The sequence below is a fragment of the Gorilla gorilla genome, chromosome 2 (genome assembly GCF_029281585.2).
Source record: "Gorilla gorilla gorilla isolate KB3781 chromosome 2, NHGRI_mGorGor1-v2.1_pri, whole genome shotgun sequence".
In the NCBI taxonomy this organism is placed as follows: domain Eukaryota; kingdom Metazoa; phylum Chordata; class Mammalia; order Primates; family Hominidae; genus Gorilla; species Gorilla gorilla.
The window spans coordinates 207,374,996-207,387,653 of NC_086017.1; the positions used below are offsets into that span (position 1 = coordinate 207,374,996).

General features: G+C 53.9%; 1 protein-coding gene across 2 annotated transcripts in view; it reads right to left on the bottom strand.

Moving 5' to 3' along the window:
- Positions 1-12,274, bottom strand: part of MUC4 (mucin 4, cell surface associated) — a 70,016-nt gene extending 57,742 nt beyond the window's left edge. For both annotated transcript variants that reach the window (XM_063704494.1, XM_063704493.1), the window contains exon 1: positions 12,110-12,274. In XM_063704494.1, coding sequence (XP_063560564.1) covers positions 12,110-12,191 — 82 coding nt within the window. In that variant the 5' untranslated portion in view covers positions 12,192-12,274. The remainder of the gene's footprint in view (positions 1-12,109) is intronic.
- Positions 12,275-12,658: the final 384 nt, after the last annotated feature.

Sequence of the window (12,658 nt, forward strand, 5' to 3'; positions counted from 1 at the left end):
CTGCCAAATTTCTTTGCAGAAAGCTTATGCCAATTTACAGACCTGTTGGCAGTGTGCAAGAGCGTGCCTGTTTCCCCATATCCCTAGCCTGTGAACAAAGGGGCATGATCCAGGACAGGCCCCATCCCTCACCTGCTGCTCTTTGCTTCACAGCATCGACTGAAAATCGGCCAGGTGCGGTGCCTCACACCTGTAATCCCAGCACTTTGGGAGGTCGAAGCGGGTGGATCATTTGAGGTCAGGAGTTCAAGACCAGCCTGGCCAACATGATGAAACCCCATCTCTACTAAAAATACAAAAATTACCCAGGCATGGTGGCGTGCACCTGTAATCCCAGCTACTCAGGAGGCTGAGGCAGGAGAATCTCTCAAACCTGGGAGGTGGAGGTTGCAGTGAGCCGAGATCGCGCCACTGCACTCCAGCCTGGGCGACAGAGCGGGACTCCATCTCAAAAAAAAAAAAAAAAAGTCTTGCTAAACAGGGCTGTGTCCTGGTAGTCCTCCTTTTAAATCTTTATTTAGAGAACTTGCTCATCTTGAGCCAAGTTGATTAGAGTTTCCTGCTGCCGCAAATAGGAGGGCAAGTGAGTCACTGCATGTGGAGGACATAGTTTTATTGTCTAGGGGAGAAGGCGCTGTCAAAATCTCTCAATCTGTTGGGCTGGTGAGGAGGAAGAGATTAGCATTCGTTACGACAAAACTACAGTTACTGCATTTGTCTTTCACCATCATTTAAACAATACCTCTGAAGCCACTCCTGCAATAGATTGATTATTCAGCTGTTTAGGAAAACAATTTGCAGATAACTCAATCTACGAAGCTTGAGTAGGTTATTTGTAGGTAAGAAATCCTGTGTTCAAGTATGACCTATCTTTACAAAGAAGAAAAAGAAAGAAATCCTAGTGGATGGAGAGACTATGGAGAACGATTTTTGGTAAGAAAATGGTTCTCAGCTGGGCATGGTAGCTCATGCCTAAAATCCCAGCACGGACAGGCAGAGGCGGGAGGATTCCTTGAGGCCAGGAGTTTGAGACCAGCCTGGGCAATAGCTCAAGACCCCTTCTCTGAAAAAAAAAAAAAAAAAAAAAAAAGTGGTTCTCAAAAGGCAGAGGGTGCATCAGCATTTTAACACATGCCCAGAGTGATTCTGATGTAGGTGGTCCGTGGACCACACGTTAAGAAACACTGCCCTTAAAATAAAATGATAGTATCCACTCTTAACAATGTTTGTAAGCCAAAACCATCTCGCTGAAGTTGTAAGGCAGAGAAATTTGAAGCCCTGATCAAGTTTTATTCTAAAAAATATTCATAGCCTTGTTCTTGCTGCTCAAGTGTTGGCCAGAATGAACTGACCTTGGCTCTCACCAGGATGCAAGTCAGGCCCTTCAGGTTCCGTCAGATTGTCAGACAACTGAAACTTACTGTTCTCACTCTGGCCAAACGCATAAACTTGCGCAGCAGAGAGCTGGGAGATTTGTGCGTAAAGAGTTGATATTGGAGAGAAACAGGTCTCTCCTCTCTCTTCTCTCCTCGTGACACTCCATTTTCTACTTCACTGAAAGGACCAAAGCCGTGCCCTTCATCTCCTTCAATGCCTGGAGCCTTCTCCGCACCCTCCCTGGGGCCCTGTGGCTCCCTCCTGCCCGGATGGCTCACTGCTCTGCCTCTGTGTCTGCGACGTTCTTTCTGCCTTTCTCCTTCTCTCCTGCCTGTGAGCATGTTTAGGTGTCTGTTGGCCTAAAACAAGTCTGTCATCCGTCTGTGTCCTCCTCGTCCCTCCAGCAGCGTGAAAGCCGGGCTTCCCCTGCCGCCTCTTCTTTACCACGCACTGCTCTCTCTGCCCCCACCTCACTCACTTCGCTCAAGCCGTTTTCCTCAGAGCTACCAGAATCTCCTTCCCAACAGCAAAAACGATTTTCTCCAGTCCTCACGCGTCTCGTCAGTTCAGCCCCATCCATTCATTCATTCATTCATGAATCTGACAGACGTGTATTGCGTGCCCCCCTCCACGTGCTCTCCCTGGCCGGCGGCCCCATGCCACCACCCAGCCCCACCCTCATTGAAGCTGACGGGTCCTGCTCCACCGTCCACGTTCCCGGGCCCTCCACTCCACTCCCCTTGCCACCTCTCTCCCCGGCTCCGCGCCCAGATGACATGTCTCCAGCCCTTTCCCTCTCCTGCTGCCCCTCCCTCTCTGGCCACCCTGCGTCTACTCTCACGCCTTACAAATCTGTACTTCTCCCTGACTTCCCACCCATATGCTGGCCTCACCCTCCCAGGGATTTCCTGCCTAGCTCATGCAATGCAACAGGTCCAGGTCAATCTTTCCTTCCAAGCTTTCTTCCTTCCTTCTGTTCATGCTAACAACAGTCCCCCAGATATCCAGCCCAGAAAGCTGTGGGTCCTCTGGATTTCTTTCTCTTCCTTGTCCCCAGTGTCCTAGTCAGTACTCGTTGATCTTCCTCCCAAGTGTTCACCCCATCGCGTCCTCTTGTTTGCTTTGCCACATCCTCCCCGTCACTTTGACTACTGCAGCAGCCTCCTCACTGCCCCTGCTGACTCGGGTTCCGCACCCCTGCTCTCAGCCTCCACCACACCCCTGTGGGTTGATCCTCCGCTCTGAGGGCCAGGAGGGAGGGTTGCTGCTGCTGTCTCCTTAGCTCGAATTGCTTTGGAAAATGGCCTGCCCTGCCTGCCCTGGAAGGTGTCTGGTAGGTCCTGGGGTCACAGACTGGTGACTGGCATTGGTCCTGGGTGTCTGCGTAGGTCCCGGGGGCGTGGGTCTAGTGGTCAGAGACTGGTGACTGGCATTGCCATTGTGACACGGATGCCAGAAACCAGAATCCTCAGAGGGAGGCCACTGGGCAAGAAGGACCTTCGTCTGGTTGTGACTGAGGAAAGATACTTCCCAGCGCGTCTGTGTGCATGGCAGGGTGGCTTCTATAATAAGAAATGGCCACGCCAAGGGATTTCTCGTTTCTGCGGGAGACATTGTTCAGTTTTGTAGCCGGCAGCTTAACTTCAAAATGCATTTTAAACATGTTTTGCCCTTTCTCTTGGGTTTCCAAATACAACCTTGAGGCAACTGCAAAGGCCATTTTTCTCAGCCTAAAAATAGACTTCACGCCCCTCCCTTTTCTCATGATCTGTACACACTCCCTCCCTCTTCTCACCGTCTGTACACACTCTCCCTCTTCTCACCGTCTGTACACACTCCCTCCCTTTTCTTACTGTCTGTATATACTCCCTTCCATTTATCTCACCATCTGTATACACTCCCTTCCATTTCTCTGCGTGCGAGGATCAAATTATGTGTCTTCCTAAAAGTTGCAGGGGCTAAAACCTTGAAAGAGACAAACCACATCTGAAAATCCAGCTGCAAAATCCCAGAAATTACTTCAAGACAGCTCTCGTTAAAATAATGTCAGCCAGAGGTCCAGATGGACTGGGACCCAGAAGAGCCACCAGAACAAGACATGCGGACACAGGACTCAGCCCGATTCTTGCGTGCCTTCCTTATCAAGGCTTTCCTTTGGAAACCCAGGCTTTCCCCTCTGAAAATTAAAGCAGCTACTTTAAGTAGAAATCTGGCTGCTTCCCCTTTACTAGTTTTGGTTAATAAATTCACGTTCTTCCTACCAGACCTTATGAATTAAACTATCCGTTTAATATAATATAAACTCTCTGCAAGCAGCGAGAGCCTCCGCATCTGCGTTGGGTCGACTGACTGAGGGTCAGCTGACTTGTGATGAGCAGACCAGGGAGGTGGGACTTCTTTTTACTTCTCTCGTAGGCGCGTTATGACTCTATGAATAATACAAATGTTCACAGCTCATGTTCGTGCGGTGCTTTATAGCTTATCTTGTTAATAGCGGCCCCATTTCACAGGCGGGGAAATCGAGATTCAGCGGCCCCATTTCACAGGCAGGGAAATTGAGATTTGAAGAGACCGAGTGATATTATATGCCTTGGAAGTAGCAGGGCCGGGGGCTCGGGGTAAGAGCCATTGCTCGGAAGCTGCGAGCTGCTCAGCTCTGGGACTGCCACCGAGTGGATGGAGAGCTGAGGCAAAGATGGAGAAATGGTCACTGACCTGCCCCAAGTTCTTGGACTGCCACATGCAGAGGGCTCTGAGCCTGAGGCCGAGCCAGGCACATTCTCGGGGTGGACGCTGTGACACTGGGGTGTTTTTACAATGTTCCTGGTGTCTCTTTTCTGGGATGACGTTAGAGTGAGTGTGAAGGCTGTTGACACCTTAAGGTGACAAGATCACTGTGAGAAGACACACGTGTGTCATTGAGTAAAACAGATAGTTTTTAAGACATTCTCTCAGAGGAGAAGGCTCCATCCAGGGACGAGGAGGACACTGGCGTTGGCACTGAGGTAGAGACGTTCCCCACATCTGAGTCCTCGAAGGCTCTGTCAAGCCTCTGCCATCACATCAGCCAGAGATCTCCCACCAAGGTAGTTATTTTCTCTCCTTGAACCACGTCAGGTGGGAGACGGCCCACAGCTGCCTCACGTCTGTTAGGGCTCCAGAATGTGAAGGCCGAGTGGCAGTAGGCATCGTTTTCCCCAGATGGCCCCTCTGGTGACTCCACAGGTGTGCCGAGGTGAAAGGTGTGCTGTTGGCTCGGGAGAAGGAGTGGCAGCAGTATGAGTGACGATGGCAGAAGACAGATTCCAAGAAGGGTGAAGCCACTCCCTGAAGACACACAAAGCCTGCGGCTTTCTAAGTGCTGTGGGTTGAGGCTTATTCCTAGCATCTGGTCTGTTTGTCTTGGGTTTTTCCTGGAACTGGAGGTGAGGAACCCGTAAGCCATATCGTCACAGTGTTTCACTTTCCTGGAGGGGAATTACTTCCTGACGGGTGGGGCCCCTTGCCAGGCTGCCTCGGGCAGGGCAGTGTAAGCCCAAGGGAAGTGCCCAACGGTAAGGATGGCCTTGAGGAGAACATTCACCCCCACATGGGCAGCAGGCAGCCCGGAAGGCGCGCAGACCCTGAACCGCTGGCCCCACCGCCTTTGGCAGGGAGCTAATGCTATTTGTGTATCAGCCCAGAATCAACTGTGACCAGGGTTGTGTCCACTGGGTATTTCCCTAGAATTCAAGATGAGGAAAGACACTAACTCAAGATACCCTTGGAATAACAGACCTCTTGTGATCTCCAGCACCTGAAACTTGGCATACAGCAGTGACTTCATACACATCTGTGGAATACAGGGGCTCCTGCATCCCAGGCCCTGTGGCCTTTGTTGCCTTCAGCCGAGGCTGGAGAGAGGGTGACGTTGCCTGTTTCTTTATCTTTATCTTTATCTTTTTTTTTTTTTTTGAGATGGAGTCTCGCTCTGTCGCCCAGGCAGGAGTGCAGTGGTGCGATCTCAGCTCACTGTAACCTCCACCTCCCAGGTTCAAGTCCCTTCACAGTGGACTCCAAGGCGAGAACTTTACCTGTTCTTTCCAACGATCCCCGCCGAAGTCACACCCCAACCCATGGATCCCACCACCGGTCATTTGACCTCATTTCTGTCAGCGTCTGGTGTGGCAGCACCCAGCCACTCTGGTGATCGCCGCAGAAGCTCCAGCACCCAACCAAGAAGCACCAAAATCCGGCTGTGAGCACAGCACGCCGGCCAGCTCAACTCTCTTTTCCCCAGCGCCTCCTTCTCGGAGGTGCCATCTCCAGTCTCCACCATCTTGGTGTTGCCACCCACCTCTCCTGGCTCCCACTGGGGCAGGCACATCCTCCTAGCCTAGCGCTGTCCTCAGGAGCCTGGCTACCTCTCCACAGTGGTTAGCCTCGGGCTGTCCTGGTGTGGTGGTGTGTGCCTGTGATCCCAGTTGGAATCAAGCACTTCTCCTGCCTCAGCCTCCTGAGTAGCTGGGATTACAGGTGCCCACCACCATCCCCTGCTAATTTTTGTATTTTTAGTAGAGACGGGGTTTTGCCATGTTGGCCAGTCTGGTCTCGAACTCCTGACCTCAAGTGATCTGCCCGCTTCAGCTTCCCAGAGTGCTGGGATGACAGCCATGAGTCACTGTGCCTGGCCTTGTCTGTCATTTTAATTACTCAAAATCCATAATCTGGGCCGGGCGCAGTGGCTCACACTGGTAATCCCAGCACTTTGGGAGGCCAAGGTAAGCAGATCACTTGAGGTCAGGAGTTCGAGACTAGCCTGACCAACATGGCAAAACCCCATTTCTACTAAAAATACAAAAATCAGCAGAGCATGGTGGCATGTGCCTGTGATCCCAGCTACTCGGGGGGCTGAGGCACGAGAATCCCTTGAACCCTGGAGGCAGAGGTTGCAGTGAGCCGAGATAGCGCCACAGCACTTCAGCCTGGGTGACACAGTGAGACTCTGTCTCAAAAATATAAATAAATAAAATAACATAAAATTCATAATCTATTCCACAGCTTGCAAAGCCCTGCGCGATCTAACACCTGCCTTCTCTTTCAAGTCCTCCAAGGGGCCAAGCTCTTTCCTGCCTCTCCATGAGCTCCGCCTCTGCCTGCTCAGGCCTGGCACCTTCTCCACCTGGCTGTCCTCAGCCTCAGGCCTCAGCTCCCCGCACAGCGGTTCCTCACAGGGACCTTCCTGACTTGTCAGTCAGATGCACCTCCCCTACTCTCTGGCCATTCGAAATGCAGCTCTCAGCACACCCTGTACTTTTCCACACTGCATTTACCACATGTGCAGTTGAGAACATTTCTGTAATTATTTGATGTCTGTCTGCACCAAGATTTTAGTGCCAAGAGACTGGGCCACGTCTGTTTCACTCTTCACTGTGTGCATCCAGTGCTGTGTTCTAGAACAATGTCAGGAACTTAAGGCAGGTGTTTCCTAAACGGTGGTTTAATTAACAAATGAATGAATGAATGAATGAATGGCTGTCTCAGCAGGGTGTGTGAATGCTTCTGTTCTTCCCTCCGTCGGTGAGCTGGGCTGGTTTGGAGATTGCCGAAAGGCTGTGTGCTGCAGTGAGTCAGGAGACCTGGGTTCTAGTCCCAGCTGCCTCACTTATGGGTTCTATGATCTTAAACAAGTCACTTAACTTAGAGAGCTTTGAAAAGCAGGAACTGTGACGCATTCATCTTCCTGTCCAGAGCAGCTGGCATGAGTAGAAATTCTGCAAGTGAATGAACAACTCCAAAGTCTAGGCTGTTTCTTATTCCAAATTCCCCCAAAATCCACTGGCCACTGGACTTTTGGAACCTAAACTGCAACCTAGGCGGGGCGGCATCTCTACAGAGAGTCGATGTCTGTCCTCTGTGGTCCCTAAACACACACACACGGGGAGTGGAGCTGCCGGCAACCCAGGCCAGTGCCCTTCCTCCAAGCAGGGCCTCCATTGCAAGGCCTCACGTGCAACACAAATGCCCAGTTCCTGAGACTTCTTCAGAGTCTCCAGGAAAAGGGTGAAAAGGCATTTAAACCTCTATGAAGTAGGGCCAGGCACAGTAGCTCACGCCTATCATCCCAGCACTTTGGGAGCCGAGGCGAGTGGATCACCTGAGGTCAAGAGTTCGAGACCAGCCTGGCCAACATGGTGAAACCCCGTCTCTACTAAAAATACAAACATTAGCCGCTGTGGTGTTGGGCGTCTGTAATCCCAGCTACTCGGGAGGCTGAGGCATGAGAATCTCTTGAACCCGGGAGGCGGAGGCTGCAGTGAGCTGAGATCGCGCCACTGCACTGCAGCCTGGGGGACAGAGAGAAACTCTGTCTCAAAAAACAAACAAACAAACCCAAAAAACCAACAACAACAGCAACGACAAAAAAACCGTCTATGAAGAAATCGTCTATGAAGTGCCAACAGGCTCAGTTATTTTGACTCAATTTCTCAGAATATGCTGGGGCATGAACTCAGCCTAGCAGAAAGAAAGACGTATATTTAAGGTAAAAGGCTGAAACTAGGGGGAGAGAGAGCCTATAAGGTCTCTGTCCCGGCCTTCAGAGAAGTGGCTCTGTGAGCTACACGATGTGCATATTTTAAGCATTTAACAGCACCGTGAAATCAGAGAAAAGACACGGTGTAGCAAAACCACCCGTTGAGCACACAAAAGGCCAACCACTTCTTGTCCTCTCATTGCCTCTTGTCCTTGACAATGAAGACACAAATCACTTGCGTGTCAAGCATTGCCAGGCCAGCCTCTGCCAGGCCAGCCTCTGCCTCCACGGCTGAGCCCAGAAACCAAGGGCGTGGCGGGACTCACAGGCAGGGAGCGGTGAGGCAGAGCTGTCCGCTGGAGCGAGCCCCTGCTCCAGGGCCATGGCCCTCGGGGCCCATTCATGCAATAAGCCACATTCTGAATACACCAAGCCAGCCCTTGCAAACCCACAGGAAGCACAGGGTGGCTTTTTAGAGGCACGAGGATCCTTAGATGAAGGGATATGACCCTGGGCCGACACAAGTGCCATTCCGGGTTCAATCACCCTCCTTCCCCCGTCTTCCCAGGCCTCTTTCTCAAACACGTCTTTATGGCTTTTCTTTTTTTTTTAGACAGAGTCTTGCTCTGTCACCCAAGCTAGAGTGCTGCCATTTCGGCTCACTGCAACCTCTGCCTCCCAGGTTCAAGCCATTCTCCTGCCTCAGCCTCCCGAGTAGCTGGAATTACAGGTGCTCGCCACCACGCCCGGCAAAATTTTTTATTTTTAGTGGAGACGGGGTTGGCCAGGCTGGTCTTGAACTCCTGACCTCAGGTGATCCACCCACCTGGGCCTCTGAAAGTGCTGGGATTACGGCGTGAGCCACCGCGCCTGGCCCTTTATGCCTTTTCTACTTTACACCAGATGCTGTCTCGTTTCATGCTCATGACAACCCTACGTAGTAGCCCCTTCCCGCGGGCTCAGTTTGCCGATGAAGAGCCTAAGACTCCAGAGCCAAAAGGCATTGCCTGTGTTCCCTGGGCTGCCAAGGGCGTCGCTGATGCTGGACCTCTGAGTTTCAGCCCCTGCTCTTCCCTGTGCACCTTGCTGGTCGTTGGCCAACATTTGGCTGATTTTCCTGGCAGGACCTCTTGTCCAGGGATCCTTTCCTTTTGAGTGTCCTGGAGCACTGTGGGGTTTCCCAGAGGGGCAGAGGGGTCTGTGCAGAGTTTTGGTGTCCTCGGTGGCAAGTTGAGGTGGCCTGTCCCAGACTGACAGACAGACCGGGGGTTCTCCGAGGAGGGGCCCATAGAGACCCTTCCCCGCAGGGTGCGCTGTGGCCGGCGTCCCCTCCCCTGCCTGCCTTGCACTTGCTCCAGCCTGTCACCTCCCCGGGGTCACTGATAGTGCTGGAGACCAAGGCCTATTTCGACCCAGTTGCCTTTCCCTGTGGCATGGAACCAGGACGGCCAGGCTTCCTTCTGAGTCATTCCTGCCTGGGGCGACCAGTAGACACCAAATTTCCATCTGTCCTTGTCTAGCCCACCTCTGTCTGCTGTGCCTTATCCTTTAACCCTTGAGAGCCAGGGCTGTTCCTTAAGGAAACCCTCATTGCGGCGGCACCTTTGTGGAAACCCCGGGTTTTTCCTCTGGCCTGGGGCTTCAGTGTGACCCAGCCCGGGTGAGGGTCCTGCCGGCAAGTGTGCAAACAGACCCTAGACTCAAGTATAGGCAGGTCATCTGTAAGCCCCCTCAGGGAGCCAAAAGGAACGGGGCTGGCTGGCTGCCAGTCCTCCAGCAGCTGCCCTGTGGGGGTGGGGGCTGCCCGCCCGCCCTTGGTGACTGCTTTTCCTGCCAAGGCCCTGGTCACGCCTGGTCAGATGTGTGGGTGCCATCTCCCAGCCACGGCCATCTCCTCTCCTGGCCCAGCTCCACTTGGTCCCCTTAGCGACGCAAAGGACTCAGCGCTCCGGGACATGCCTAGCTTCTTCGGGTCGTCACGGAGACGCCCTTGCACACCAACAGTCCTTCACTCCTTCTCCGGGTCATGCCTCCGTGCTTTTCCACGCCCACCCCAGGTCTTGCCCCTCTGCGCTCCTCTCCACAGACCCCACTTCCCGGCTCCACATGGAGCTGAGTGTCCAGCTGGTACCCAGCACATTTGGGCTCAGCTCTTCCTGGCTCCACATGGAGCTGAGTGTCCAGCTGGTACCCAGCACATTTGGGCTCAGCTCTTCCTGGCTCCACGTGGAGCTGAGTGTCCAGCTGGTACCCAGCACATTTGGGCTCAGCTTTAAATCACAGATTTTGAAACCCAAGAACTTGGGCGTCAGGAGGTCCAGCCGTTCACCACTGCTTTTTACACAGGGGACCGGGGCCCTGGGGAGACACGGGGCGGGGCCTGGTCACAGGGGCCAGAACAGTTCATGGCAAAGACTTGGCACTGGGGCTCCTAAATCCCAGCTGCCTCCCCGGCACCCCAAGCCCCAGCCTCGCTCTGGGAGTCATGATTCCCGTGGAGACCCCTTCAACCACATCTGCAGGGCAGGGCCGTGTGGCGGCTCCTTCTGGCCTCCACATCCTCACGGTGGGATGAGCACTCGAGAAGGGTTGTGTGGCCAGGGTGGGGTGGGGGTGCTGGAGGGTAGGGAGGTGAAGGGAGGTGGTGGCAGTTTCCTTTGCCCTCAGCCTGGTCCTGAAACATTCCGAGGTGGAAGGGTCCACTTCACCAGCATGGTTTCTCTTGCAGCCTTTAAACGGCATTCGCCTTCTGACTCACTCCCAGGAAGCTCCTCAAAAATGCGCCCAAGAAATATTTTCCCTCGGCGACTGTTCCTAGCCTGCTGAGAGGCAGGGCAGGAGCTGAGACTCTAACCCCAGCTTGAACTCTGGACCCCAGACTCTCCCCCAAAGACTCAGACACCCAGAAACACAGAATAAAACTTGGTCCTGAAGCCAGAGGGACAGCCTGGAAAATGTGGGGAAGAGGACGGGGGCCCCCAAGGGAACATCTCCCACAGGCCTGGCATCCCTCCCCTCCCAGCTCTGTACACGGGGGAGGCCAAGGCCAATGCCAGGGCTACGAGCCCCAGGCAAGGCCATGACCCAAGTGGAGACTTTTAAACCCAAGCTCAGAGGTAAGAAGCTCACGGCCAGCACCTCCCGGCCCTCTGCGCCCTTGCCGCCTCCTCCGCACCACCCTGCCGCCTCCTCCGCACCACCCTCCCGGCCGGCCTGCCCCTCTCCTCCTTGTCGCTTCCCTTGCTTGCTGCTGTCTCCCGATCTTCTCCTCTCTCCATTCCCAGGGTCCTCACTTTGTCTGTCTCTCACCTGTCTCGTCCTCTCACCCTGCGGCTTTACATGAGTTTTCTTCCGTCTCCATCACCCAGCTTTCCTGGCATCCCCTCTACCCCTAGCTCCGTACACAAGCGTGTACATCTTTCTCCTTGACTCTGTTCCTCTTGCTCTGGCTCTGCCTGTCTTTCTCTCTGTGAGTAAGCCTGGGCTCTCACCATGGATCCTTCCAGACATCGCCGGGCTGCTCTCTGGCCCTCTGTCCTCTTTTCTCTCTCTTTCGAGCATTCTCCCTCTGTCTTTCCCCTCAGATCTTGTCCCGTATCTGCCAGTTCATGCCTCCTCTTCCCCACTTTTGTCCTCTTATTTTTTATTTTATTTTATATTCATTTATTTATTTGTTTTGAGACAGAGTCTCGCTCTCTCTCCCAGGCTGGAGTGCAGTGGCGCGATCTTGGCTCACTGCAACCTCCACCTCCCATGTTCAAGTGATTCTCCTGCCTCAGACTCCCGAGTAGCTGGGATTACAGGCACGGCCCACCACGACCGGCTAATTTTTGTATATTTAGTAGAGACGGGGTTTCACCATGTCGGCCAGGCTGGTCTCGAACTCCTGACCTCAGGTGATCTCCTGCCTCGGCCTCCGAAAGTGCTGGGGTTACAGGCGTGAGGCACCGCGCACGGCCTCCACTCTTCTTTCTCTCTCCCTCTTCTCTTCCTCTTCTTTCCCTCTCTGGGTCTCTCTCCACCTTGCCCCCATGTTGTCCCATTCATCTCTTTCTCCTTTCTCTCTCCCTTTTTCTCTCCTTTCTCTTCCTCTTCGCGGTCCCCCTTTCCCCTGTTCTCTCTCTCTGTCTGTCTCCCCAGACCTCTCTTTCTCTGACAGCTCCCGCCTCCCCCAAGTGCTCCCCGCAGCCAGCCTCATCTGCTGTCTCCATCACTTACCTGGGACCACATGCGGAAGGAGGCAGAGACACAGGCAGCTCAGGGACACCCAGGGGACCCTCGTCCAGCATGCCCCCTTCATGGCTGCGGCAAAAGTCCCCTGGCTCCCTGGGGAAGCTCCACGGCCCAGCAGCTGCAGTGTGAGGAGGAGACGTGAGCCCGTCCCCTCAGGCGGCTGGCCCGAACCAAGTGCGTTTCTCGTTTCTCCGAAGGGGTCAGAGAACCTGGGAAGAGGACAAAAGAGGGCGGGGCCTCACGCTAATCACCCTTTTCTCTCCTCAGCCCCACCCCACTACCCCACCAGGAAAGAAAACACCGATACACCCATTGCTCTGCTTCTCATCAGCCTGAGCTGAGTGGCAGGAGGGATGGGAGGAGACATGGGGGAATGGGAACAGGTCACACTGGAAATGGGTGGGCCACCCTCCTAGCTGGGTTCCTGGGTCCTCTCCTCCCTCCCCAGGGGCTGCCCCTGTCCCACAAGAGCTTTGGGCTGCTAGGAAGAATGGGGAAGAAAGGGCCCCAGAGGGAGCGACCTTGGGGCTGTAT